Here is a 27,340-nt window from a genome sequence, read left to right as displayed (position 1 = left end):
ATACAGCTGAAAAACTTGATAAAATGGTTAAGAGGTTTACAATAATGTGCATTTGGGAATGGATAAAGATGAGAAAGCTTCCTTCCCTTCTATACAAATAAAAACACATATGCACACATACGTATTCAAACACGCTAGCCTATAGGCTGAACACATAATGATTGCCTACATGCAGTCGCAGTTTTCACGGATTCGCCGTTTTAGGGGTTTGTGTGGAGATGATGATGGTATGGTTTCAAAACTATTTCAAACCTATTTCATGGTTTACATTCTCGGTCCGGAACGCATTGGGGGTTTTCTGTTTTAATTGAAGATGGTGTTGTTTCAATGGCACCAAATTAAATGACTGATTTAGGGCTGCAGCTATCGATTCTTTTTGTAATCGATTAATCTAGCACTTAATCAATCGATTAATCGGATACAAAAATCTGTGTTTTTAAACAACCAAAACAAATAATGCATAACGAAAATGAAGAGGAAAAGCAATTTAATTTATTAATATGCACAACAGGTTTCATGCTGTAATCTAGCCCTGACATCAAAGTAAATATATTTTATGTAGATTTCTACACCTGCAGCATTTACCATTAGGCTACTAACAAATAATATATCATTTCTGGGGTGAGCCTTTTTGCTATGGTAACCTAGCAACCTGTGTGTGTGTGTGTGTGTGTGTGTGTGTGTGTGTGTGTGTGTGTGTGTGTGCGTGAGGCTTCATTGCAATTTGGTACTGCATACATACATTCATTTTCAATAGAACGCTGCATTTGGCTTGCATCACTTGCATAGCGGTGTATTTTAGGTGAAGCATCCGTTCGAAAAATCGCGTCACAACATCACGTCCCGGTGTATAGGCCTACAGTGAATGCTGAAATTATTGTTGCGTGGCTACATAAAAGTTTAAGCATATGTGATGCATTGCCACGATTGGTCTGACTGGCGCGAGAGAGAGGAGGGTGCATGCGTGTGTGTGTGTGTGTGTGTTACTGATTTTCTACTATTAAAGTTTGAATTTTTCCAACAAATGCAAAAAGTGCATTTCTTTGTGATTTTAAAATACTTGAAGGAAACGGTTCACTTTCAGCAGTTATTGATGTCTGTGGGGCAGATTTATGTTTGTTGTACATCAGATACAGATACATTAACACAGTAGTAGACCTACATTACATTTATTTGGATGCATTAATGAGAGAGTGATTGTGTGTGTGAATTACTCATTCCGTCTCTATTCATTATGAAGCTGTGGTTTGTTATTACTTCAAAAGGTATTCAAATGTATGCCTATAACGGTTGAGTTGAGTTTCTAAGCTACTTTAGTGACTTTACTTTAGTCACAGGACGGCGTTGACACTGCGTTTCTGCACTGCTCTCCGCGCGCGATCTTCACGCGAAAAGAGGTCTGCCTTCAGGGCGCGCGCTCGTTGTCAAAGACGCGACACGGCTCAACTCTCCGTGTCACAGAAAAAAGCTGAGCACTGAACGGATAAGTTTTCCGTTTTGTTGTTTTTGAAAAGTGCACAATCGCTTCAATGTTCAAACTGGCAAGGCTTTAAAAGCATTTACTTGACAAACTTTATGAGGATGAAAGTGAAAGCGATCTGGCTTCGGGGCTTGCGCGCACCGTGTGTGTGTGTGTGTGTGTGTGGCAGCTATAAGAACGGTAATCAACTTACATAAACTGTGTAAAACATGCAGTTACTATAGTGATTCTGGGCATCTAGAATCTAAACTAAATTCAAAATGTATCACGCGCTATGGTGTGCTTCCTGAACATTGAACAGCGGTCCGTGTGAATCAGATCCCTGCGCGTATAGTGCGCGTCATAGGAATTTAACGAGGCTTCGAGGCAGAATTTTTGCCTCGAGGAATTTTTGTAATCGAGTAACTCGATGAATCGTTTCAGCCCTAGACTGATTAGTTTTTATAACAGAAATTAATCAAAAACCTTTTCTTCAAAAACAAAATTACTTTCCTGTTATCACTGTAAAGCTGTTTTGAAGCAATCAGTGCTATATAAATAAAGGTGACTGACTGACTTCATAAAGTCTGACGCGCTCTGTGTTTCATGCAAAGTGTTGAACTGCTATCATTTAAATGCGGAGCATGTCTCAGCAGCTCGGCTAACAAACTCCAGCTCATATGCTGCAAGTTTGGGTTTCTTTTAACTAGAGCCCGACCGATTTATCCGTCTGCCGATATGAGTCTGTTGCAGATATATCGGCATCGGTATGCCGCAAATTTGAACGCGCCTCCTCATCTCACAGCGCGCGAATATTCACACAAAATTATGTCAAAATGCCGGTCTTGTTGAGTATCCTCGTAAACATAGTCTGTTATGTCTTAAGTGAACGTAAACATGATATTTGCCAGTCACCACCAGCGTTTTTGGTCATTTTCACAAGTTTCATGGCCTACAGAATATCTTGTATGAATATCTGAACATGCAATATATCAAAAGAAAGAACAGACCCTCTGTTTTATTCTAGCTTCATGCATTCTTTTTTCTCAACACTTGAATGTGGGTAAGTTTAAAGGGTTAGTTCACCCAAAAATGAAAATTCTGTCATTAATTACTCACCCTCATGTCATTCCACACCCGTAAGACCTCCGTTCATCTTCGGAACACAAATTAAGATATTTTTGTTGAAAGCACATTGATTTCAGTACATTCACACTCACAAGACCCATAAAAGGCACTTAAAACATTGTTACAAAGTCCATCTCACCAGAGTGGCTCTACAATAATTTTACGAAGCGACGACAATAGTTTTTGTGCGCAAAAAAAATCAAAATAACACCTTTATCCAACTTGTTCTTGTCTTCCGTGTGTGCCTCCACGACGCATGCGCGAGAATATTACGCAGATCCGGCGTTCGGACACATGACCCAGAAGCGATTTGTTTACAAGCAGAGGAAGACGCGCGTATCTAAGCTGTTGAATTCTACATTGATCGTGCTTTAGGTCTCGGCGTAGTGCTCAAAATGGGGCTAAAGTGTGCATTTCATGGATTCCCGAACTCCGGTGCTACGTCATATTCTCGCGCATGCGTCGTGGAGGCACACACGGAAGACAAGAAGAGGTTGAATAAAGTGGTTATTTAGATTTTTTTTTGCGCACAAAAACTATTGTCGTCGCTTTGTAAAATTATTGTAGAGCCACTGTGGTGAGATGGACTTTGTAACAATGTTTTAAGTGCCTTTTATGGGTCTTGTGAGTGTGAATGTACTGAATGCCAATGGAGGCCTATCTGAAGCCTTTCTCAGCCATCAGCTTTCAACAAAAATATCTTAATTTGTGTTCCGAAGATGAACGGAGGTCTTACGGGTGTCGAACGACATGAGGGTGAGTAATTAATGACAGAATTTTCATTTTTGGGTGAACTAACTCTTTAATGAAAAAAGTAACATTTTGAGAAAAAAGCTGAGAAAATCACGACTAACTTGCATACAGACGTGATTCGGAACAATGATCAAAACACAGATGGAGTCCATCAACACCCCTAAAGCTTCACAGTCCTATAGCTCGTCCTGGGTCGACATTTCATTCAATAACTTTAGACAGTTTTGATTTATATGCTGTTTAATGTTGATGATCGCATTATTTTCAATATGCATCTGCTTATAAGAGATCGCTCATTCCTGCTTCTTCTTCGCCTGTGTTTTGATCAGATTCTGTACTTGTTCAGGAGATGCGTAATAGCGCCCCCCATCGTATAACAGTGAAAGCATGGAAAAATCTTGTCAATGGCAGGGAAGCGTTTTCTCATAAAAGACGAGATAACAAAAAAAAAAAACCACTCATGGCTCCTGACTGAATAACTTTAAGCGTTAATCTATATTTATACAGTGAAGATTATGAAGTGACATTTGACATTTGATTACTATTTCTGTACCTGAAAATCTAGTTTAGACCTACATGAAAAACCTGAAAAGAACTTATTTCATTTATTATACATGTTTGATCTGTTGTATTTATATACAATCAGGGATGTAGTGAAGGCTAAACGCACATAAACGCTGTTTACTCACCTCCCAAAATTCGGAAATAGCGTTTACCCACCTCCAAAGGGCGTTTATCCACCTCTAAATTGAGTTTATCCACCTCTAAATAGCCTACAGTTCCTAAGCCATTTTAAATTAAGCTTATGTCGTTTTAGTTTCATATTGTTCATTTTCATTGGATGTTTGTTGTACAGTTAGACGAAGTCTTTCATATTGCGCTGCAACTGTCTCTGTGAGTAGTGGGAAGTTAGGATCATTTTACTGACTCAGATCTTTGAGTCTCTTTCAGCAAAATGAACTAATCTTTTCTCTTTCCGTCTCTATGGGACTGACAGGAAGAACAAAAGACTCGGATCTCACCTGTCGATTCAGAATCAGAACCCATATGTTGCGTAATGCGCATGCGCGGTCAACACAAAATGAACAAATCACTCTGAGACAACTCGGTAGTCCCGAGTCATATTAAAGATTCATTCAAAATGAACGAATCATTCATGAACGACACGCAACCAAGATTCAAACATGGATATCTGGCAATTTTTTAAGCGCCGTCAAGACAGCAGCCCTCCTCCTAATGCCAGCAAACGGGCTCGGCTACAAGCCCAAAGTGAGTGAGCTCGGAAAACAGTACTAAACGTTATGTTTTTGGGGTTAATTTGGTTCACGGTTAGATTCATGCCACTGACTCAACAAGTCACCTCTTCCTTTTCCCATTAGCCAATGTAGGCCTACAAGTAAAATTCAGGATACATTATTATCAGATAAATAACTGGATGTAATTATATGCACTCTCTGATATTTAAACCACTGAAAGTTTGTGACAACAAGCTCCCTTTGCTAGTCAGCTAGTTAGTTATTGTTATTGCTACAGCCGTTCGCGGGTACGGTAAAACGTTTCTATGGTAATAACAGCGAGTTGGACCAATCAGAGGCGTCGCTGTTAAGCTTAGGACTGTGGGTAGTGTAGTTTTTCTTACAGACCTCTAGCTACAGAAGCAAAAACTTTCGTTTCTCAACTCGTGGTCAGTCTACCTCAGATGTTTTAGACATTATGGCTGATAATCTAAATCCTTATGGAGAAAAATCAATGGGAGTTTTACTTCCTGTTTGCGTCTGTAGATTTCTCATAAATTCATCAAAAATTTACATTCTAAATGCAATCGCAAGTGATCGCTGTCTGCACCCTGTCAACATCAAGACAAAGCTCTCGCTCTTCTTCACCAAATTCATCCTTCTGTCGTTAATCTGCACCTGCCTCATTAGCAATTGGCAAAAACTGTAATCGACAACTATTTTGATAATCGATTTGTCGGCTTGAGTAATTTTTTAAGACAAAAGTAAAATTCTTTGATTCCAGCTTGTTTAATGTGAATATGTTCTAGTGTGTTCTCTCATATGTGACAGTAAACTTGTGGACAAAACGAGACATTTGAGGACGTCATCCTGGGCTTTTGGGAAACACTGATCCACATTTTTCGGACATATTATAGACCAAACAACTAATCGATTACTTGAGAAAATATTCAACAGATTAATTGACTATGAAAATAATCCCAAATCTAATCATTATGTACAAGTGCATTGCATTGGAACCCCTGGATATAAGCCTCCCTTCTCTATCTCTCTTAAATATTTTTGTTCTCTCTGAGAACAATAGCTATCATCAGGATATGCTATACACCGGTAGGCAGTGGCCCACCTTACCGTGACCACGATGCGGTGAAAATGACTAAAATGACTAAAAATGACACTGATTTCATATGCCAGTTCCATAAACAATTAATTAACATTAAGTCACTTACATTTTAGATGCAATATGGACTGTTTTTGTTCTATTTCAGCAGCGAAAATAGTTCCAAACAAATATCACAGCAACAGCGTTTTACTGAATGATTCAGTGTTTGAATGAATCGGTTGAATCAAAGATTCAATGACCTATTCATAAACTTTTATTAAGACGGTCACCTGCCGCCACCTACTGGTGGTTTAGTTCCGTCTTTCCAACTTTTCTTATTTGTATATTCAAAAATATTTAAAATAATCTCATAACATTATTTAATGCCGTTTTAATTTTTCAGTGTAAATGATTTAATTTGATTGGTAACAGCCTATAGTGTCTTATTCTAATTTAATTTATAGATCAAATTTAAAAATATAAAAGGAAAGCTGAAGCATAGCCTATATTTAATAAGATTATGGACAGATTTCGGTAAGTTGTCCTATATATTTTAACATACTTTCAGATGCTCATTCATGTTTATTTTGCGCTGTAACTGTTATGAATGCGGATGAGAAGATCAGTTCATGTGCGCTCCACGCTGCCGCTTCTCTTGAGCTGAGCTGTGCCAGAGCGATCTCACGTCATAAGGCCAAAACGGTATTTATGTTTTTGAATTCTGTAATAAAATGGACGTTTAAATCTGAGAATTTTTTTTAATATCAACGTAATAAAGCACAAAGATTATTGCGATTTATTGGATGGGAGGAGTGCTACAATTCTCTGTTCATTCATCAACTGAAAACAGGATGACTAATCGATTCTTGGGATTTAAGAATCGATATTGGTTCATAAAAATGAGAATTGATTAAAATAGAGAAATCTATATTTTTTACCCAGCCCTACTAACTAATATACTAACAGTTAGTCGACTAGAAGAGGCTTGATTGACCAAAATTGTATTAATTAGTTAGTTGCAAAATCACGCAGTGATGGACAGATCGTTAACGGCAGGAAATACAAACATTTGCCCATCATTCATCGTCCTAAAATATGGCTTATCACTGGAAACATACAAGTAGTCGCCACTTTACAAGTTCACTCACACTAATGTTAACCTAGTTAAATGTGTGCTATTTTTAGGCGCATTATACTGCCTCACATTCACCCATTCACTCATTCATACATACACCGACGGCGGTGTCAGCCATGCAAGGCGCCATCCAGCTCGTCGGGAGCAGCTGGGGTTAGGTGTCTTGCTCATGGACACCTCGACACTTGGTCAGGTGGAACCTGGGATTGAACCACCAACCTTCCGGTTTGTAGACAACCATGAACCACTGAGCCAATGCCGCCCGTAAAGGGTATACTTTTATTTCTGTAAACTTACAATAACAACAAAACGTGCATATAGGTTCGACAGCACCACCACAAACAGTGAGTAACAGTGTTAATTAATGCCTGATCTGTGATCAGTGTTTTCTGATGAGTAGCTAATTATTCAAGTTCATGCAGACTTTCTTTCTAAATCCTTTAATACCGTTTATGCATCAGTGAATCAAGCCAGTGACTAAACGATCAACTTCACATTGTTTCTTTTATGAAACAAACCTGTTATTTAAATTGTGATTAAACTACAGAGCGAGATCAAAGAACTATCTCTTTATAATGTTTCAAGCTGTCAATTACACGCCGTGAGTGTATCTGCACATTTGCCCAAACTGCTGTTATAATGAATGATGCTGTTATGCTGCACAACGATCGCTCTTACTGTATTCATATCGATATTGTGTTCGTTGTAAGTTGTGATAAAAAAAAATTTGTGAGAAAAATAGCCCTGCAATGACGAGATCACTGCATTCATGCGATAAACAGACTGCCTGTGTCCTACTCAATGCTCGTCACTGCAGCCTTTCATGTGATGGGAAAAGATCTAAAAATAATGCTATAATCAACACTTTCATGATTCCTTAATCTTGACAGCTCTATAGTAAAAAACGTAGGAAAAGTATTCAAGAGAGGTTCCACATGTAATAGGCATTTCAAATGCAAAGATGTCAGCCAATCACAACAGTGGGCGTTTACACTGAAGTCTCACAGCAGACACGCCCCTTCAAACAGAGCATTCAAGCCAGAGGGCTAAAATCAGTATAGAAAAAAATGCCTTTTATTTCTAAATTATGACATTTTATGATGTAAAACTCATACTAACAATATAAGTACACATCAGGAAAACATAAAATAATAAAAAAATCCACATCATGGGACCTTTAACATAAACTTGCGATTAGTCGACTAATTGCTTAAATGAATGACTACTAGTCAATAGACTACAAATATCTTTAGTTGAGGGCAGCCCTATAAATTACATTATGTATTTTAACAGTGTTAATTATTGCCTCATTGTTATTATACCATGTATTGTTCAATTAGGTCTATTTTTATTACCTAAAAAAAAAAATCGGATTACTCGATTAATCATCAAAATACTCAACGATTAATAATGTAATGTACTTATGATATTAAGCAATTTCTAAATTCAATCTGAAGCCTTTCTATCTTTAATAATGTTGGGTCTTCAAAAAGGAATTCTTTTCAAGTCATATATTTTCTTTCAAGTAGGATTACATCCATTTCTTTTTTTTAGCAACATTCACTAGTTTTTTGCATCCTCTTTCCCGTGCAGGCGAGTCACTGCTGTGGCCCCAGTACGGCAGCCAGTTACATCACCAACAAGCTGCGGATGTCCGCCGTGCTAGGTGATGGCAGCCTAAGCCAACATGAACGTATGTTTGCTTTCTAAATAAAGCTCCCTAATTAAACCATCTCATGCTGTGATAACATTACAGGATAAACAAAGCTCAGCCGGCAAGTGAGCGCCTCAGGTTCATTTAGCCCCAACCTTGTCAATCGCAGCCGAAATAGCCAAAGCAATAGAGTTGGTTTCAGATCTTACGTCTGGCCAATTGCAGTTCACATTACAGAGCAATTCCCAGAAACATAAATAAAGGCCTCATACCTTTCTTTATGAATCATAAACAGTGCTTTTTGCCTGTTTGTACTGTATCTGAACACATGCTGATCTCACCTTTGTTCAAAGTGGTCAGAGCAAGAAAAATTCAAAAGACTTTGATAAGCTGACAGACAGCTGAAAGATAACTTTGGCATCATTATATGACCATGTACCTGCATATTTACCTAGTTGATCATTATGTTATTTTGTCCACTATTTGGGGAACCCTTTTGGTTTCACTGCAGCCAAAAAAAGAAATGAAAAAGTGCAAAAATGAGATAAAGAAAAAAAGGAATGAGAAACTGAGAAATAGCACTGCAAAGAGGGACTTAAATTATGTTCACTGATTTTTGCATTTTACTTTCCGCATTACTACATATTAAGTTAAGCCCCGTTTCCACCGAAATTACCCAGAACAATTTGTCCCAGGAACTTTTTTACCAGGAACTCTTTTTCCCCCAGACCTGTTACTGTCTGCGTTTCCATAGCGGTCTAAAGTACCATAAAGATTAATCCGGTGACGTAGGACCGTAGGCCTGAACCAAGTTGTCAGATAATCAGTTGTATTTTTTAAACTCCATTTTTGATTCGAATAGGAAACAACTCTTACTGCACGCGCCACAACAGACTTTTAGGTTGAAATAAAATGCTGCATGAACTCAACCAATCAGCATGTTCAGGGCCCAAGTCCCACCCCCGAAAGTTCCTGAACTTTCTGAAGTACTACCTCGCAAGCAGCGCCGTTTTGAGGGGGAATTTTTTTCCTGTAACTTTATTTAGACCCCCGTTCCTGTGGTCAAAACTACGGTTGGGTACCGAAACCCGGTGCCAATATGTTATTACTGTAACTGTTATTTAGAGTTAAATTAGGCCTGTTGTAGTTGGGTGAGGTGGCTTTCATTTTACTGTGAATTTGTTAAGTAAATTGTGTTTTGTATTTATTTATATTTATATATTGAAGTAAACTTTAAACTTGTAATAAATTGCTTAATTTAAATAATAAATAAAATAAATAAATAAAAAGCCATTCTTTAATCTCATCCACCTCATTTTGTGGCTCTTTTTTTTTTTTTAAGTATCGGTTCAGGCACCGTTTAGGCACGGGTACCGTTTTAAAAGTATCGGTTTGGCAACGGTATCGAAAAAACCCCAAACGATACCCAACCCTAGTCGAAACACACCAAGTACCACCCCAAAGTCCCTAGTTCCTGGGGAAAGTTCCCGCAGAGGAAAAGCGGCTTTAGATTTCATCTTTAAAGCAGAGGATGCAGCCATTTACATGACTGAAAGTATATTTGCTGTAGGCTTGTTGTGATAGTCGGTGGTGCCAGTGTTACCGGTGTTCACTGGTTACATCAATTTCCCACCGCAGCACCACCCCCACCGTCATTTTTTTTATAGTAAATTATTTAGTTCAGTTAGAGAACACACAATTAAAAACTGAACATGTCTGCTTAATACAGTGTGCCGAACGAGAGTCGCAGCACAAACTAGCAGTAGGAGTCAGATTTAATTTGAGAGTGAGGAGCTGATGATAAGATGATTGCGGAAGATTTGGTTTCAAAGTGAAATGTAAAAGCACCTATTTAAGGGAGTTTGTCAATGTACTGTTTTGCTGTCGTGTTGTGTTTAAAATGTGCACGGCCACACTGTCATGCACAGTGTTTCCACTGCCGCGTTTCCACTGGCGCATTTTCAGTTCATTCTATAGGAATTCATTGAAAACACTCGCACTTCTCTGCACCGATATGAATGCCACAGCAGTCTTGCACATTTTACTTTGTGTTTATAGTGTTAGGGGAGGGGCCAGGCTCAGTGGCTCCAGTGCGTCATCAACAGTTATGATAGTGTTGGGGGAGGGGCCATATGCACAGTGACTCTAGTGCGTCATCGAGCCACCGTTTTAGCTCCGCCCAAAAAATCCTGGACACAGCAATGATAAAAACGGTTTAGCGGTCTAACTCCACAATTCAGTACTACACTGTTCACAGTCTTTGTAACGTGTTTCAGCAATACATTTAAGAAACAAATCTCAGAAAACTATACAATAATATACTGTCTGCCTTATTCTATTATAGGAAGCCACATCAGCTCATGAAAGGAAGTTATTTCAAACACTCGACTAGGGTTGTGCCGATGAACGATATCATCGTCCATCGTGATGGCTGACTGACATCACGGTGGAGCGCCACCATTGTGATGCCACGCCCCCCATTGCGAGTCTTGTTGTGAGTGCGAAGCACACTAAATCCTGTTATATAGTTATACTAAAAACTTTGCAGGGATTGCTCTGAAAATTAAATTGAGAATATAACTAATGCATATATTCTATTTTAAATACTGTAGTCTATGCCAGATATAACCTACAATTTGAAATAATAAACGAGGCTCAAACATCCATTTCATAAACATGCGTGTTTATTTCAGCGCTTCCCTCAGTGAAACAACACACCACAGCCTGTTAAATATTTAAACAATTATCAGTAAATAATGGTAACCTAAAGAACATAAAATTTTTTTTAACTAATATTAAATTTTCTTGTTTCATTTCCCCTCAATGATGCATCATATACCGCTCTACGCAAGATGAAACACGAGCTGGAGACACCTTCTCAAATATCTTCGTTTTCATGTTGTTTTCTCCTGATCTTGCAAAGCAACACTTGTTGTAAAAGTTCTGAAGAGCAGGGCTCTGAACCGGTTCAAGGAACGAAAACGAAAACCGGAAACGAACGAAATTTTAAGAGGAACAAAAACGGAAACGAAATCAAAATCAATTTGAATCGTTCTGAACAGAAACGTTAATTTGAAATGACCATTAACCGGTTAATAACGTTATTTTATCGTTCTCTTTAATATTTTAATTTGGCAGTGACCAATCATGAAATGAGTACAGCATGTGACGTTGACGGATCAAGCGTGAGTGAAATGTCATCTATGAATCTACCGGTAACGCAAGTCAGTGTAGAGCACGCATTTTCATGCCTCAAGTACATTTCTTTCCCCGCTGAGGTCTACGATGAATGTGCAGGTATTGGAGGACATTCTTTTCGAACGTTTAAATAAGCAGTACGGATTTAAAGCTCAAATAGACTGATTTAGGCTAGTTTATGGATTCCGTTTAAGCCTCTCCAAGCAGGCTACTAGCATCTATCAAACATTTTTCCTATAGTCTTTCAGATTGCCAATACAGGACAGGTCAATGTTTTCTATATAGATGGTTGATGCTTCGTATTAAATGGTATGTTATATTGCATTAAATGATCAAGCTTTATTAGCTGACTGAGTTTGATTATGTGATGCAGTGTTTGCTTTGAAATTAGCAGTTGACGGTGCATTAAAAGAGCAATGGTTATCCAGTTTATTTATTCTTTATTCATGCAATTTTTAAAACAAGTCGTGTTGAAAAAAAGTTATGTACAAAGAATGTTATCACTCTTCTGAAAATAATTCGGCATAAGAGGCCACTTTAGATTGTCTAACGCTCCATTAAAACAGGTCCGCTGTTTATGCTTTGTAATTAATGCATGTATTTCTGGTTTTAAAAATGTTATGAAATAAATATTCAATTTTAATTACCATGCGTTATATTATTATTGAGTGAAAATAAGTCTATTTATACATATTTGTTTAAAGTATAGGCCAAATTCAAATAACGTTATTAACCGGTATTTTTTCTTATCAAACCGTTTTCGGAACAGTAATGTTTATTGAGGAACGAAAAAACGGAAACGCTATAATATCGATTCTGCTCGGAGTGAACCGATTGATATTTTTTTCCGTTTTTAAGCCCTGCTGAAGAGCGAATTTTATCTTCCACAGGGTCAAGACATTTAAGCTATGTTTGATTATTCACTGCCAGAGAAAACGAAAGTAAAATGGCCTGTGTGTGTGAAATGCGCTATTTAAATAAACTTGACGTGTCTTACCAAGTCTAATAACAAGCACAAACTGTGTTAAATAAAATGAAGTAAAAAGGTAGCCTATTCGTTCTACAGTGTTTTTCTACTTTCCCACAGTAAAGGACATGAATGGGTGCAATAGACTTAATTATAAACAAACGAAAGGAAGAAACGTGTATAATTCCCTGCAAAATGGGTGCGACGCGAGTGAAGATTTGAGAAAAGAAACGATATGCATGTCCATGTGGGATAAAATGGACTAACGTTAGGCCTATTGTTAAAATTCACGGAAATCGCAAAACAGAATAAAAAAGCTGACAAATCTTAAATTGGGCTCAGCCTACCTCTCTCATTCGGCATGAATCCATTCATGGCTGCGAATTTATTTCCTTTGTAAACAAAGCTTTGTGCTTCACTCGGTATTATTCACGTAAAACAGCATTACAATACAAAACACTGGGTTAGTAACGAAATTATAGTTTTGAAGTAGAAAATGGTATTTATGTAAAGAGATATATTAAAATAAAAAGTGCACAACTCTTCTTAAGTGGAAGAAGCTACTTTTTTCCCTCACGTGCAACCTAGCGCGGATTAGTTATTTGGGTTAGAAAAATAACTAAATTATATAGTTTTTAAGTAGAAAATAGTATTTATGTAAAGAGATGGTAAAATACAGATATAGAAAATTATATATTTGTATTAATAAAAAAAAACGAGGATATCATCGTCCATCACGATGTTTTACTGTAAACATCGTCAACTGCCAATTTAGGAGACATCGCCCAACCCTACACTCGACTGACATTATGGAGTGAGTTTGGAGTAAAAACATTTTATCAAATGTTGTCTTTTTTGGACAACAGATTTTTATACACTTCGCATTATAAGTTTGGGAAAATGTTTGATGTGTGTTGATTTTTCAAATGCACATTATAAGCGACTCAAGCTTGCAGTGCTTTCAGAGATGAAGCAGCATTACTGATCACAGAACCGTCCTTCACTAACATGCTGTGCATATATTTATTTAATAAAAAAATAAATAAAAATCGCAGCATTTGCAATTTCATAAAATCGCACTGAGCCAAATTGCGATATCAGTTAAATTTTGATTAATTGACAAGCCCTACAAAATACACTCATCATCTTAGCCGACAAAAGTCTCAGAGCCTCATCTGTGATGCGCCACAACCACATACAATACACACACACACAACCATCCAGCTGTCAGACACACTTTTAATTACATAACGGCCCGAGGGTAAATTGTGTAACAGCACCTTGGGGACCAAAAGAAGGGGAAGGAAGTGAAGCGGTGACTCAGAGGAGAATGAGGGACCTTAGGTACAACGCAAACAAGTGTGAGGGAAGGAAAGACTGGTCTGGAAGATCAAATAATCTAGCCTCAGAATCCCATACAGTCCAAATTTAAATCCAGTATGCACACAGATCATTGGATATAAATGTGAAATTGAGTACCCAAGAGATAAATAATCAATACAAAGTACTTAAAAATATTTACTTCAGAAAAAAAACACATATCTTCTGTTCCATTCAGGTGTGCTCTAGAAGAGTGTGTCCTGTCTGAACAACCCCTAATTCTCTCAAGAGTGTTGATAGCTGCCATGGGTAGAAAATCATCTGTTGATGCAATTTCCTCTGAAAATGGTGGGGTAACCAACTGCGAAATTAAAAATGAGGACTGCGTTTGACAAGTTTGTAAATTTGTTACCAAATTCCAATGTGAAATATAAAAGAAAATACAATAAAGTCACACAATTATTGGGATTTCTTAATGATTTGTGATTTCACAGAGATTGCTTAAGAAAATAATACCAGCTCAATACATCTATTTGGCCGATGATTGACGAGGGAATAATAGGGTTTCATATACACGCACGCAATTTAACGACACATATGGTAAAGTACTGCCCTATGCCGAACACAAAGTCTGAAATCAACACTGCCCCTCTGCCAAACACTGCCAAGGGCCAATGAATGTCATTTTTAGAGCAGTTAATTCAATAATTAGTACATGAAATCCAGCAGCTTTAAACAGCAGCAGACCAGACTTCATTATACAGACTTATAACCACAGATATTTACAATTTGACTTTTTGATAATGCTTCTAGTTCCAAATTTTACTACAATAATTATTTAAAGATATTACCTAATTGACAAAGCAAATAAATTAATTAAACAAATACATGTAACATACATAATTTGACATAATTTTATACATGTAAAATTGGTAACACTTTTCCATCAGTTCAATAAACTGTGATAATTTTTTTTCAGGATTTTTTGATGAATAGAAGAAGAAGAAAAAAAAAAGGACAATTATTCGAAATAGAAATCTTTTGTAACAATGTCAAAACCTTTACGGTCACGTTGATCAAATTAATGTCTCATTGTTGAATAAAAGTAAAACCACAAACTTCTAAACAGCAGTGTACTTTAACAGTAAAAATATTATTCTTTGTAAAGTAAAACACGAATCATCTTATCTGTAAAAAAAACAAACAAAAAAAAAAAACTAGAGGATGTTGCCAAAGGCTCTCTGACGCATTTAATTTGAAATGTAAAATCCGCCGACTGCGCCGAGCACCTGTGTCTGATCCAACAAGCTCCCATCTCTCTACCTCATGGCCCAAAGACTTCAAAAACGTTCCCTATGCATTTGCATCCAATGAATGTTGCTGGTTTCAGTTACACTAAATTTAAACTAGACAAATGCCACACATATCTGCTCGTGCCTCACCCCAGGAAACAAGCCCCTCACACACAACACATTACAGATCCCCTCTCACACAGTGTTCAGATTCTGTAACAAAAGACACACCTTCTCTGACACCCAATGAGTCAGGCGATTCACTGGTACACATGGTCCTCTTGCTGCTAAGCTAACAGCTAACCTGCCCCGAACAAGGCTCTAGAAACAACTTGAGGGACATGAGCTTGAAATGTTGATGTCCCTTGTGATTAGTATCAAGTCCCCTGAATGCATGTAAAGCTGATTCACTGTCATGTATTACAACACCACATTCTGGCAGAAAATCAGCATGAAGCCCAAAATAAGAACAGCAGCGCCACATGAATGTAACCACCATGGATTGGACAACTATCAGTGCCCTGCTGTAGCATTAGCAATACATGCTTTTGCATTTCCAGAGGAAAAGAGAACGAAGAGGAAGCATTTTAACTTAAAGTTTTACAGTAAATAAAATAATAAATTAGAGATGAGTAACTTATTGGTCACTGGTAAGGCACTGAGACCACCTCATGTTGCTCCAAACCTGTATGACTTTCTTTCTTCTGTGGAACTAATGAAGATATTTTGAGAAATGTTGTTCTTGTTTTTTTGTCCATGGAAGTCAATGGTAACCAAAACTGTTTGGTTACCAACATTCTGCAAAACATCTTTTGTGTTTTAGATGCCTTCAACCCAGCAGGGGCGAGCTGACATGGCTGTTGAAGTTCACCTGCTGACAAACAAGGTTGCACAGACCAACTTCTGTGAACAATTGAATAATAAGGCTAATAATGATGACGGAAGTTAATGATTTTCTTTCACTAAATTTCAATGTAGACTTTCATGCTGGAGTTTAGCAACTTTCTGAAGCTACAATATCCATAATATCTCCGCATGGTTCCTCTGCGATGGATCGCCTGCAAGCAGATCCTTCACACCTTTATGTTGCACGTTAACACGGTGCTGCAGAGACAAAAATGACTCAGCACTGTTAGCCCACTTAAAACCTTGGGCAGAACTGAATATGGATGTATGAATGAAAAAAATGCACTTCATTAACAAACTCTTACATGTTTCAGCAGATGATGTTTATGCTGTTGAGAGTTTAATTAACCATTTCTGCTGAATATTTGCTGCCACGTTAGGGTGTTGATATGTGGTTGCTAGGGTGGTTACTAGGTGGTTTCTTACTGGCTAAGTCAGAAACATCCTACCCCTTGCATAAGGCATTCTCTCCTTCAATGCAAGTCTATAGGAGTTTTCCCCCCTAATTTTTTTAACATTCGCCAGGCAAAATTCTTCAGCCCAACGTTTTAGAAAAGATCCTAAACAGGTATCATTCATGTCCATAGCACAATGATCTGGGACGAGATATGCATTAAAGAGTAACACTTAAATTTAGGGGTAATGGTTTAGAAAAAAAAAACTAAACCAAAGAGAAACACAAAAACACTGATGCGTACTTTTTTAAATGAAATCTTTCCCACTCAATGTTTTAAATTGTTTTAATGTCAAGAGAGATTTTATGGTAACGTTCTATACTAGCGGACTGCAGTTACACTGTTGTGGTCTAAATAAAACTGCATGGCTGAGCTACACCTCATGACTCGTCCCCTGACCAACAAGCATCAATGATACACCTGAGTCTGCGGCCTCACCTGGGGATGTAGCGCACAGCATTTTAACACTTCTCTGCTGCTCGGCACACACAGCACGAGGCGGTGCAGGGCTGAAAGGTGTGGCGATCCGTCCGGTGGCACTTGCTGGCCGAGGGGGGAGTTCTCCTCTGACAGGACTCGCAAACCTGCAGTCTGCCCTCTACCACTTTTGCTGTGGCTTAAAATAACCCACCCTGAGAGCGATGTAATTTCAGTCTTTCCCACGACTGAGACAGCCAGCCAGATGAGCAGATGCATGCTAGCAGACGCTAAACACTGCACGCCCCGCTTTTTCTTCGCCGACATTTAGCTACCCACTCCTAAAATACCTCTAGACTGGTACTCATGCACTCTGTCAACCTGGTTTTTCAGAGCCTGAAGACCGTAAGAAGATGCAAAGGTCTGTCATAAAATAAAACACACGCACACACAAACACTTACACTTACAGGTGGCATTTTAGGCCAACTACTGATGAAAAAGATGAAGAGAGAGAAAGACTCAACCCTCTTTTCTGTTTCTGTCTAGCAGGAGGGTCTTGTGCCCCTCCCCTTGAATTCCACTGCCATCTGAAGACCACATGCTGTGCCTGGGCACTACGCCAGACAGCTCCACACTATCTGACTTTACCAAGCCCTGAGAGAGCACCTTCTGCCCTACTACTGCCACCTCTACAATGGAAGAGGCCACTTTTACTGCACTCAACCACCGTCTTAGAAACAAGGGACAAAGCCTTCATTCTGAGGGCATAAAATACTAGATTTATGTGTACTGTCTTATTTAGATTTTTGAGGCTAAGATTTTGAGATAGCATAACACAATAGTAGCAAGCAAGTCAGACAGTTTTCATAAATATGATGGTTTGTGTTCTGATATTTCATAATCTCCAAAATAGAGATTCCCCAAACATCAACAGGGCTCCAGACTAACATTTGAGAGCAGTGGCACCGGTGCCACTAAGTTCTACAGATGGTGGCACAAGCACCGAATTTCGTAGCACTCTGCTGTGGTGGGGGGATTTTTAATCATAAAGGTAATTTAATCATACTATTGTTTTGCATTAATAAGTAACATTAGTTTTTAGAAATGCACATTTGACAGTAGAGCTTGATTTGAGATGCAGATAAAAGTAACTTTTATTAACAACAGCAACATGTAAAAAAACTAATATTTATTTTAAAACAAAATAGAACATTTTGAATTTTTTAAATATTTTAATTTTGGTCATCACATCATTTTTTTTTTTTAATTGGATAATATTTAGGAGCTTTGAAGTGCTAGAAAAAGTGAATCACTGAAAAGACCTTGAAAAGTGCCTGAATTGCACTTTCAAAAGATGAAATGAATTAAAACATTCAACTATTTATTCTAAAATACCATGGTTACAGTTAGCGTTACTACACTAAATACACGGTGAATGCTGGTGAATTGTGGACTGGAAAGCCTTCTATAACTGGCACTAAGTTTCTCCTGGTTTCCACGTCAGCGTTGTTTGATCTGAAATGGTTAACAGAGAATTCTGCTGTGAATTTCAATGCTATTCACTAGATCTCACAGCGATGTTATTAGAGGTCGACCGATAGTGGATTTTACAGATAACGATAACTAGGTTGGACCATGCTGGCTGACAACTGATTAATCAACCGATAATTTTTTTAAATGGATACTGAATGAAAACTTGACCATGAAAACTTCCTATATTTTTTTAATATAAATAATAATATATTAAGTATACCTTGATCATTCAATGTTAGTTTATAGTACATTAACTAATGTTTAGACATACAACTAAAATGTAAAAACGTATTAGTAAATGTTGAAATCAACAATGCTTTTATTAACCTTAGTTAATGTTACAAGTGGACTCTTATTGTATTGTTAGGATTTAATATAAATCCAAATAGTCATGCTTAAAGATGGCCATTTTTAAATATCTGCACAAGGGTCATTAAAATTAGACACATAAGTATATTGTATGTATACTCTCACTTTATTTACTTGATGAATATCTAATCACGAATGACAAAATCTGTATTACAGTGACGATATAAAATAAGTGAAATTAGATGCGTTTCTGATTTGTCAATATGTTTCTCTCGGCTGCATGAACATATCAATTTGCTTTCTCACGTCAGCTTTAAATATGCAACTTCGCTGTATAACGAATGCACCGGCTGAATATAAGCTAATGCAAATAGATGGTAATAATTGTGATATTAAACATTCGGGTCTGACTTGCTTGTGTTTTTGTCACATTGTTTTAACCACTTGATTTACTACCAATGTTAGCATCCTCTCAGCCTGGCAAATATACTGCTGTTCTCCACTAATGCAGCATCTAGTCAACAAATTAATTATTTATAATTATGAAAATATGCAGTGTAGTGTACTGTACCGTATACATACCGTTTCATTGTCATGTTTAAATCTGTTTCTGAAGTGAAAACCCACTCTGTGCAGTGCACAGCCTCACGTCAAAACAAACACCACGGGGCATCAGTGATAGTTTTTATTTCGCCTCTAGAGGCCGCTCTTGTTCTGTAATGACAGTGCAGTGTAATAACAAAAGCAAGAATACTTCTGTAAAGAGTATATCAAATTTAGCAGTTTCATGACTTTAGGGATGAACACCATAATTGTCATCAGATGGACTACATACAGGGCATATTTATATTATGGAAAAGGAAAACAGATACACCCCTTCTCAGCCACTCCAGCAATGGACACAACCCAGAAAAACTATCGGTATGGATTTTTGCACATAACTGATCGTTTCAGCAATCGGTCATTGGTGCCAATTAATCGGAGAAACCAGTGGAGTCTGGAGCCTGATCAAGAGATTGTGGTTTGGATTCAGTAACATGATATGAATTTACTGTGAAAGAAAAAGATGACAATTTAGTCCAAATCTTTTCTTTTTTTTCTTACAATGAAATGTATTTAAAAAAAATAATTGGGCAAAAAAATGTATTCAAATAATTAATAACAAATAAATAACAATTCAATAATTGAATATTACAAAATTGTATGGTTTACTTTATACTATATTCTGCTCACAATAATAAATGAATTGCCATGTCACATCCGGTTATGTTTCTTTACAGGAAAAACTGCACAGAAAAGTTTAAATTAAAAGTTGCCTCATGTGCTCAAATTCATCTGATGTGGGTCATTCAAGGTGACGATGGCCACTATGCAAATATTCACAGATTAACCAAACCAGCAGACAGTCCTCCTGTGAGATTTCACTTTGGACTAAACAACATTGAGAACTAACAGAACTCGAGCGTTACTAAGTGTGATTAACTCTGAACAAAATTTGGGAACTGTATTTGCCTAGGCTGTCTGATTGTAACAAAATAAAATTACATAAATATAATAATTAAATAGACAAAATCAATTACATGTGAAAAAAAGAATAAAAAGTGACAGAACTGGTAACAGGGTGGGAGATACAGGCTAAATTAAGCTATTTTTTGGGACTAAATGCAGGTCATTAAATATTTTGTATTACCAGTTGTTTTCTCAACAGACTGAGAATATGACAAATGTGTTGATGCATTGCGGTTACTGGAATTATCACAACAAGCAACAACTAATCAGATTTGTTAGAGACTAGCGCTATGATGCAATGATGTGATTCTGAGTGAGACATACATGTGCACTAAAACAGTCTCTAACGCTACATGCACCTCCTGGATGTTAGCACTCCCGTTACATCATGTATATGCAGATTTGTATTATCATCTTTGTTGTTTAATTAATTTTACATAAATTGTATAGTTTTTTCTCCTCTATCTAACTGTATACTAACTAATGCTTTTTAGGTGAATTACAGTAATTACAATTGATTTTTCACAATTTTAAAATTCATAAATCTTTAATATTTATATTTTTAAATATATAAATCGGCATAAATTACAGCTTGTCGATGTGAATCTATAAAGGTGCGCCTACAATGATTAGCATTTCACCTTCCAGGGGCCATAATTTGCTGCTTGGAAAGTTCTCAATTCTGTTTTATTAAGTTTCAGAGTTATGTTTTTTGGTAATTAAAATGAGTTAACGATAAGAATAAATAAAATAAAAAGCAAAAAGACTGAGTCATTAAAATTTCATAGGATGTGATTATATTGTGACTATGACATCTTACAAAGAGAGTCCTGACCTAAATTCAACTGTCTCAGCTTTATTAACAAACACAAGACTATACAACTCTGTTATCTTTGTCTAAAAACAACCAGAGGCACAGAAAACACAGATGAGTGTGTACAGTAACAACAGCCCTGCCCTTTAGCTGCATTAAAATCCTGATGACTTCTTGCATGAGCGGACACCTAAATACCTTGGGATAAAACCTGATCAACAACTTAAAACTAATGTATTTTTATTGACATTAAAAAAAAAATTATTCGGATATGAAACTTTCCTAACATGTCCTTTACATTTTTCCTATTGTCAATGGCTGCCAATTAGGCTATGCAAAACAATGGGGCAAGATAGAAATGTAAGTTCCTAAACAATTCTATCCTCAGCAAAATCTGTTTGAAATTCTTTTTAGAACGCTACACTTCTTAAGAATAAAGTTGGACTATATGGTAGCTTAAAAATAAATACATCATTTTAATTCACAAATCTCTCATAAAACCTTTGAATGCAAGTGTACAAATCCTACATACTACAGACCAAATTATACAGAGCGACAAATTTAAAACCACTTCTTCTGAGGTTTTCTTCTGTCAATTTCCCTACAGACCGGTCATGTGTCAGGTACAATCTTTTTGCGTCAACAGAAGCACAACAGTGATGTTTCACTGATTCCTGTAGTTTATGAAGTAGCAAAGTTACTATTTAAAACACAATATTACAGTATTTTACATAATAACAAAACATGGTGATTGCTCTTTTAAAATACCACAAAATGCTCATTCCTCTTTTGCCTAGGCAATGAATGAAATCTCCATATGCAATTTACTGATCATCATGCAATACTTTTCAAAAAAACATGCAAAACTTAAACAAAAACACACAGGGGTCCACCCACACACAGGCATTCTGCTTTCACTATACCCAAATCTCTTTCCTTCACGACACACTCGAGCACACTGACAGAGGCTGATAGGGTTGCTACTTCTCACACACGTTTTTTCATTAGGAAATTACACAAACACACACATATACGCCATGCCTGGTGGTCGCAAACTGAAGACAATTGCAAAATGTTTAACGAAATAATGAGGGCAGGAACAAAAAAAGTGATAATCAAATAATCAAAACCCTGGTATCAATTCAATTTCCACATTAAGTGGAAACACTTGCTGAGACATTTAACAACTCTTAAAACTCTGAGAATGAACGAGCACATTAACTATCATCCTAAGAAAATATTAACTTTTTTTTACAGTAACATTTAGTTCTAATCTTATAATGTGATTGGCATGTAATATTCCTTAATTAAATATTTGAATAGCTATGTAGATTATGTTAATAACAAAAGCAAGAATACTTCTGTATATTTAGGCTATATTATGGAAAAGGAAAACAGATTCACCTCCCTGAACTTAACTGTGATCAGGACTCGTTTATTTAATCATACATTTTAATAAATGTGTTTTACCTGCAAAGTCGGTGACAGAACTAGCTACTGTTGATGTATTGGTGTAAATAAGAGTAACATTGAGACATGAAACAGTGCAAAGTTCCGTATTAGTGGAAACTTATGGGTTGAAACTTTTTCCATGTGCTCTAACTGAAGGCAGGGGCAAGTGATAACAGAAACTTTTATAGCATTTCACTGTGCAGCAGCTGTCAGATTCGTGGTGGCTGTCTCAAACCACTTCAACGCGCCTATGTTGTCTAAAAAGGCTGTCTGGGTAGACGGCTAACTAAGGTTTTGAGTCGCTGTGACCGGCTTAAAGTCTCCAGGAAAGAGTGTACAGGTGCTTGTTTGTTATATTTTCATTCAGCCGCCTAAACTTGCCGCTTCTCGTTTTCATTGGCTGAAATTACAACCACACAAAAAACTAAACAAAACTGCAGCTGCTGGTGTAGAACGCGAAAAGCCGGCGAGTGCTGTCGTTTGAACGGCGCAGCTCTGCTGCTTTTAACAGCGTGTTTTCAATTTGCTATCGACCTCCTCACTTTTTCGATGCATGATTCATGAGCTAATCTAAACTGAAGGAGTGTGACAGAGTATCCCGAAGTAAAGGCACTGACCTGCGGGGCCTAACGGCGGCTGCTGCCCGTCCTCCCCGAAGATCAGTCTGAAGTCCAGCTCTTCATTCCCGGGGCAGTTTGCAGTAGTCATCGGGTTTGACAGCTCGGGCTCACCCCGTCTATGTACGCCGACTCTTTAATAAACTCACTACATTGACAAATAATGACGGCAAAACTTTTGAACTTTTCCTCCGTGCTGTACAATCTGTACAATCGGTAGAAAATATTATTGCTTCTCCCTCAGAATAATCCAAACTGCTCGACCTTCTGAGGAGATTCAGCGAACTCGCAGCGGCTTCAACTTTTCGCCCGTGGCGCGAAGGGGGGGGGGGGCGGTTGTGCGTCAGCGCAACCGTTGATCGAGTTCGTCCGTAAATTCGCTTCTGCCCTCCGTTTCGAGGCTCGAGCTCCTATCCCAACTTTTACTAACAGCGCGTGACAGGGCAGTTCCAGCGGTGACGTCAGGCGAGTCGGCAGACAACACAAGCGCGCGCACACGCGCATACACACGCACTCAATCACTTACGCACGCACACACATACACAAACTTAGTGGCCTTATGGGTCTTGTAGTTTCTGTGACGGTATAGCTGCCTGCAGTTGAATCAGCCTCTTTCAAAGACCACGTGTTTTAGAGCATTTTATTGTAAACGCAATAAATTATATACATGCCATTAATATACACTGCAATGTTGATATAATTAAATATAACGGAACATAATTTAATAATTAATATAAAGTATATTATGCCTGAATCCCTTATTCACAATTCAGCACAGCATCTCGTGCCTTATTGCTCACATATTTTACGCCATAAAGTTTAATCGTTTAGGCTACATCATTTCAAAATCTTATAACTTTGTTTTTCCCAGGTTTAAATTAGATTTTGAATCTTAGATTTTCACGGTCTCAGATTTTTGGTATCCCATTGTATTTATTAATTTTGTATTAAATAAACCATATATCTTTGCTCCTCAGTCTGGTATAAAATAACTCTGGTTAGCTTTTTCTAATTTAATACATTTTGTTTCATTACAAATTATAATATCAGCATTACAAATTAAGTCAAATGTTGAATTTCTGAATTTTTCAGTATTTGGTATGTTCTCCCTTGCTTTAATGACAGCAGAACTGCACAAGTTTTAATTTTCTTTATTTCTTAATTTATTTCCACATTTAAATTCATGTTTAAAACCCAGATTAACAATGTGGTGTCAGACATTTATACCCAACTATGCTTTATATTTTTTAAGATTTGTGTTTGTCAAAGAATTTCATTTACGCATGTAGTGTCTGATTACCACTGACTGATATACAGTATAGCCTGTTGTTTTCCTAAATCTTTAAATTAGAGTGATGACAGAATAATTTATTTAATAAAATAAAATATGCCTAAACGCCTACACACACACGCACATCATGTGCACATTTCTCTCCCATGGAAACACTACTCACAAAATAATGCACAGTGCAAACTTCAGTCCTCAATATGCAACACAGAGAAAGTGTTATGATACAAGTCATCAGCAATAATACTCAACGTTGTGGAGTGTTTGTTTAACTCATTGTCCTATGAGGACTTTGTTTGAGTCATTGAAATGCTCTAAAGTGACATTAAGATAATGTCAAAGACCATTCAGGAGGAGCAGCACGAGTCTCATATGACATAGATTTATGAGATATATATATATTAGTTTAGAAGTTAAGAAGATATTTATATATATCCTCAATTGTCCTGTTGAATATCATTTTGTACACACACACACACACACACACACACACACACACACACACACACACACACACACACACACACACACACACACACACACACACACACACACACACACACACACACACACACACACACACACACACACACACACACACACACACACACACACACACACACACACACACACACACACACACACACACACACACACACACACACACACACACACACAATTATAAACAATACACCTCTATGATCTTTTTTTTTCTCCATAACTTGATGGTTGTAATTTGCACTGTAGTCAGCAGGGTGTTACAGCTAAAAGAAAAACACAGTATCAGACAATATAGAGAAAAGAGAAAAAAAAAAGTGTGGACAATGCAGTTTTATATCAGTGACAGGGAATTCACACCGTCAAACAAGAATGTTTTCTTTGACGCATGTGGGCGTAAAAACGGCATGTTCACATTTCACATTTCCTGTGGTCTTTATTTACTTGATGTCAACTAATCTACACCTTAAATGCAAAACTTTCATTGAATACTCCACGTTTGATTATTTGGGCTGTTATTAGCAGGCTACAGTTGCAGAATCAGTTGCAGAGCCACTTTGCTCTTAACCTGGCCTCAGGTGGCACACATGGCATTTACTAAAGTTGAGATGTTTACTTTGGCTTTTTACCTTATAAATGTAATTATGAACCTCAAGTTAAACTTAATAACCCAGAATTTTCTTTTTCTTTTTGCAAAACATCTTTACAAACTGCACAATTCTGAAAGTTTGCATGAGAATAAGAGAAAAAAAACAAAACAATAAAGGGACCCAATCTCAGGTGTTTTATATTTATGGGATCCTCAATAAGAATGAATACTGCTGCATATATATCATGAATCATCTGACTGATTAATTTCATTGTTAAATAACATTTCAGAGATGAACACCGACACAAACATTGTAAATTAGCGTGAAGGGTCACACTGTTGAAATGCTCACACTGTTGAAATGATCCTACCGAACTCATTGTTTACTATTCAGAATACCTGTGTTTTTCTTCGTCTCTGATGACCTTTGTGGGAGGAAGATAGAGAACACGGTATCCGTGGATTGTGTAGGAGGGGGACGATGTGGTTTTTGATACTGTGTTCTCGTAAAGACAGTTAAGAAGAAAGAAAGAACTTTCTACTCTCACACAAATCCGGTTCAAAACTAGTTTTCTTTTCAAGGATTGGTGTTTTGGTAATGTGTTTTGTGCCTATCATGTGCAAATGTGCATTGTTTCAAAACAATCACTGGATAAACAAAAGCGTGCATTAGTTTTGAAGTCTGAAATAAGATTTATTAGATAACTTTTGATTTGTTTCATTTCTGTGTTTTTATTCTCCTATGGAACATATAATTTATAAATCATATTTATAATAATTTTATAATCAAAACCTGCTGTAGAACAAATTACAGTATTTTTTATTTTAAAAAAATAGATAAGAGCTTTTTAGGAAAATATTGCACACTGCTGCACTTACAGTAATATAAATAGGCTACTGTATTTTTCATTTAACAAGGTTACTTTCCAAATAGCATTATTATATTTAAAGTATGTAAGTAGGCCTTAAATATCAAAGAGTTTATATTTTGTGAACATGCTCTTTAGTTTAGTTCTTATTTTCATCCCAGATGGACATAATATGTTTTATCTGATTTAGAGAGAAAACTGATATACCAAATTATATATATATATATATATATATATATATATATATATATATATATATATATATATATATATATATATATATATATATATATATATATATATATATATATATATATATATATATATATATATATATATATATATATATATATATATATATATATATATATATATATATATATATATAAACAGCAACAGCAACAAACAAACAAACAATGTCTCAAACCCATTGTGTTTAATGGAGACTTCAAATAAGTAGCCTACTATACAAAAGTTAGCCTAATGAAATAGAGCGTACTGAACAAAGTCTTTGGTCCTGAAACACGATCTTCAACTGATGCATGCTGCCCTCTGTTGGACTATTCTGTTACTAAATGTGTATCGTGCAAACCCTGTTCTCTTTAATGGAATATTTAAACGAATAATAAGTTAGGTATTTCAAATGTTACATGATAGTTTTGACTATATAACATAGTGAGCATGTGTTGCTCTCCCGTAGGCCAATATTAACAGCAGTTCTGTGTTGTGTGTTGAAACAGTTTGTGCACTTCTAGGAAGATAGTAAATAGCTACAATTGCACATTCTGTACACCTGAACAACTGGTTATGTGCCAACATGAACAGAATCATCCTCGACTT

At 36.8% G+C, this 27,340-nt stretch overlaps 1 protein-coding gene across 1 annotated transcript in view; it reads right to left on the bottom strand.

The window, feature by feature from the left end:
• nfatc3a (nuclear factor of activated T cells 3a) overlaps positions 1–23,672 on the bottom strand; it is a 112,570-nt gene extending 88,898 nt beyond the window's left edge. The window contains exon 1 of the mRNA XM_079810677.1: positions 23,257–23,672. Coding sequence (XP_079666803.1) covers positions 23,257–23,347 — 91 coding nt within the window. The 5' untranslated portion in view covers positions 23,348–23,672. The remainder of the gene's footprint in view (positions 1–23,256) is intronic.
• Between the last annotated feature and the right edge of the window lie 3,668 nt (positions 23,673–27,340).

This window comes from Gobio gobio, assembly GCF_949357685.1.
Source record: "Gobio gobio genome assembly, chromosome: 2".
Lineage (NCBI taxonomy): Eukaryota > Metazoa > Chordata > Actinopteri > Cypriniformes > Gobionidae > Gobio > Gobio gobio.
This window is presented reverse-complemented; position numbering and strand designations above follow the sequence as displayed.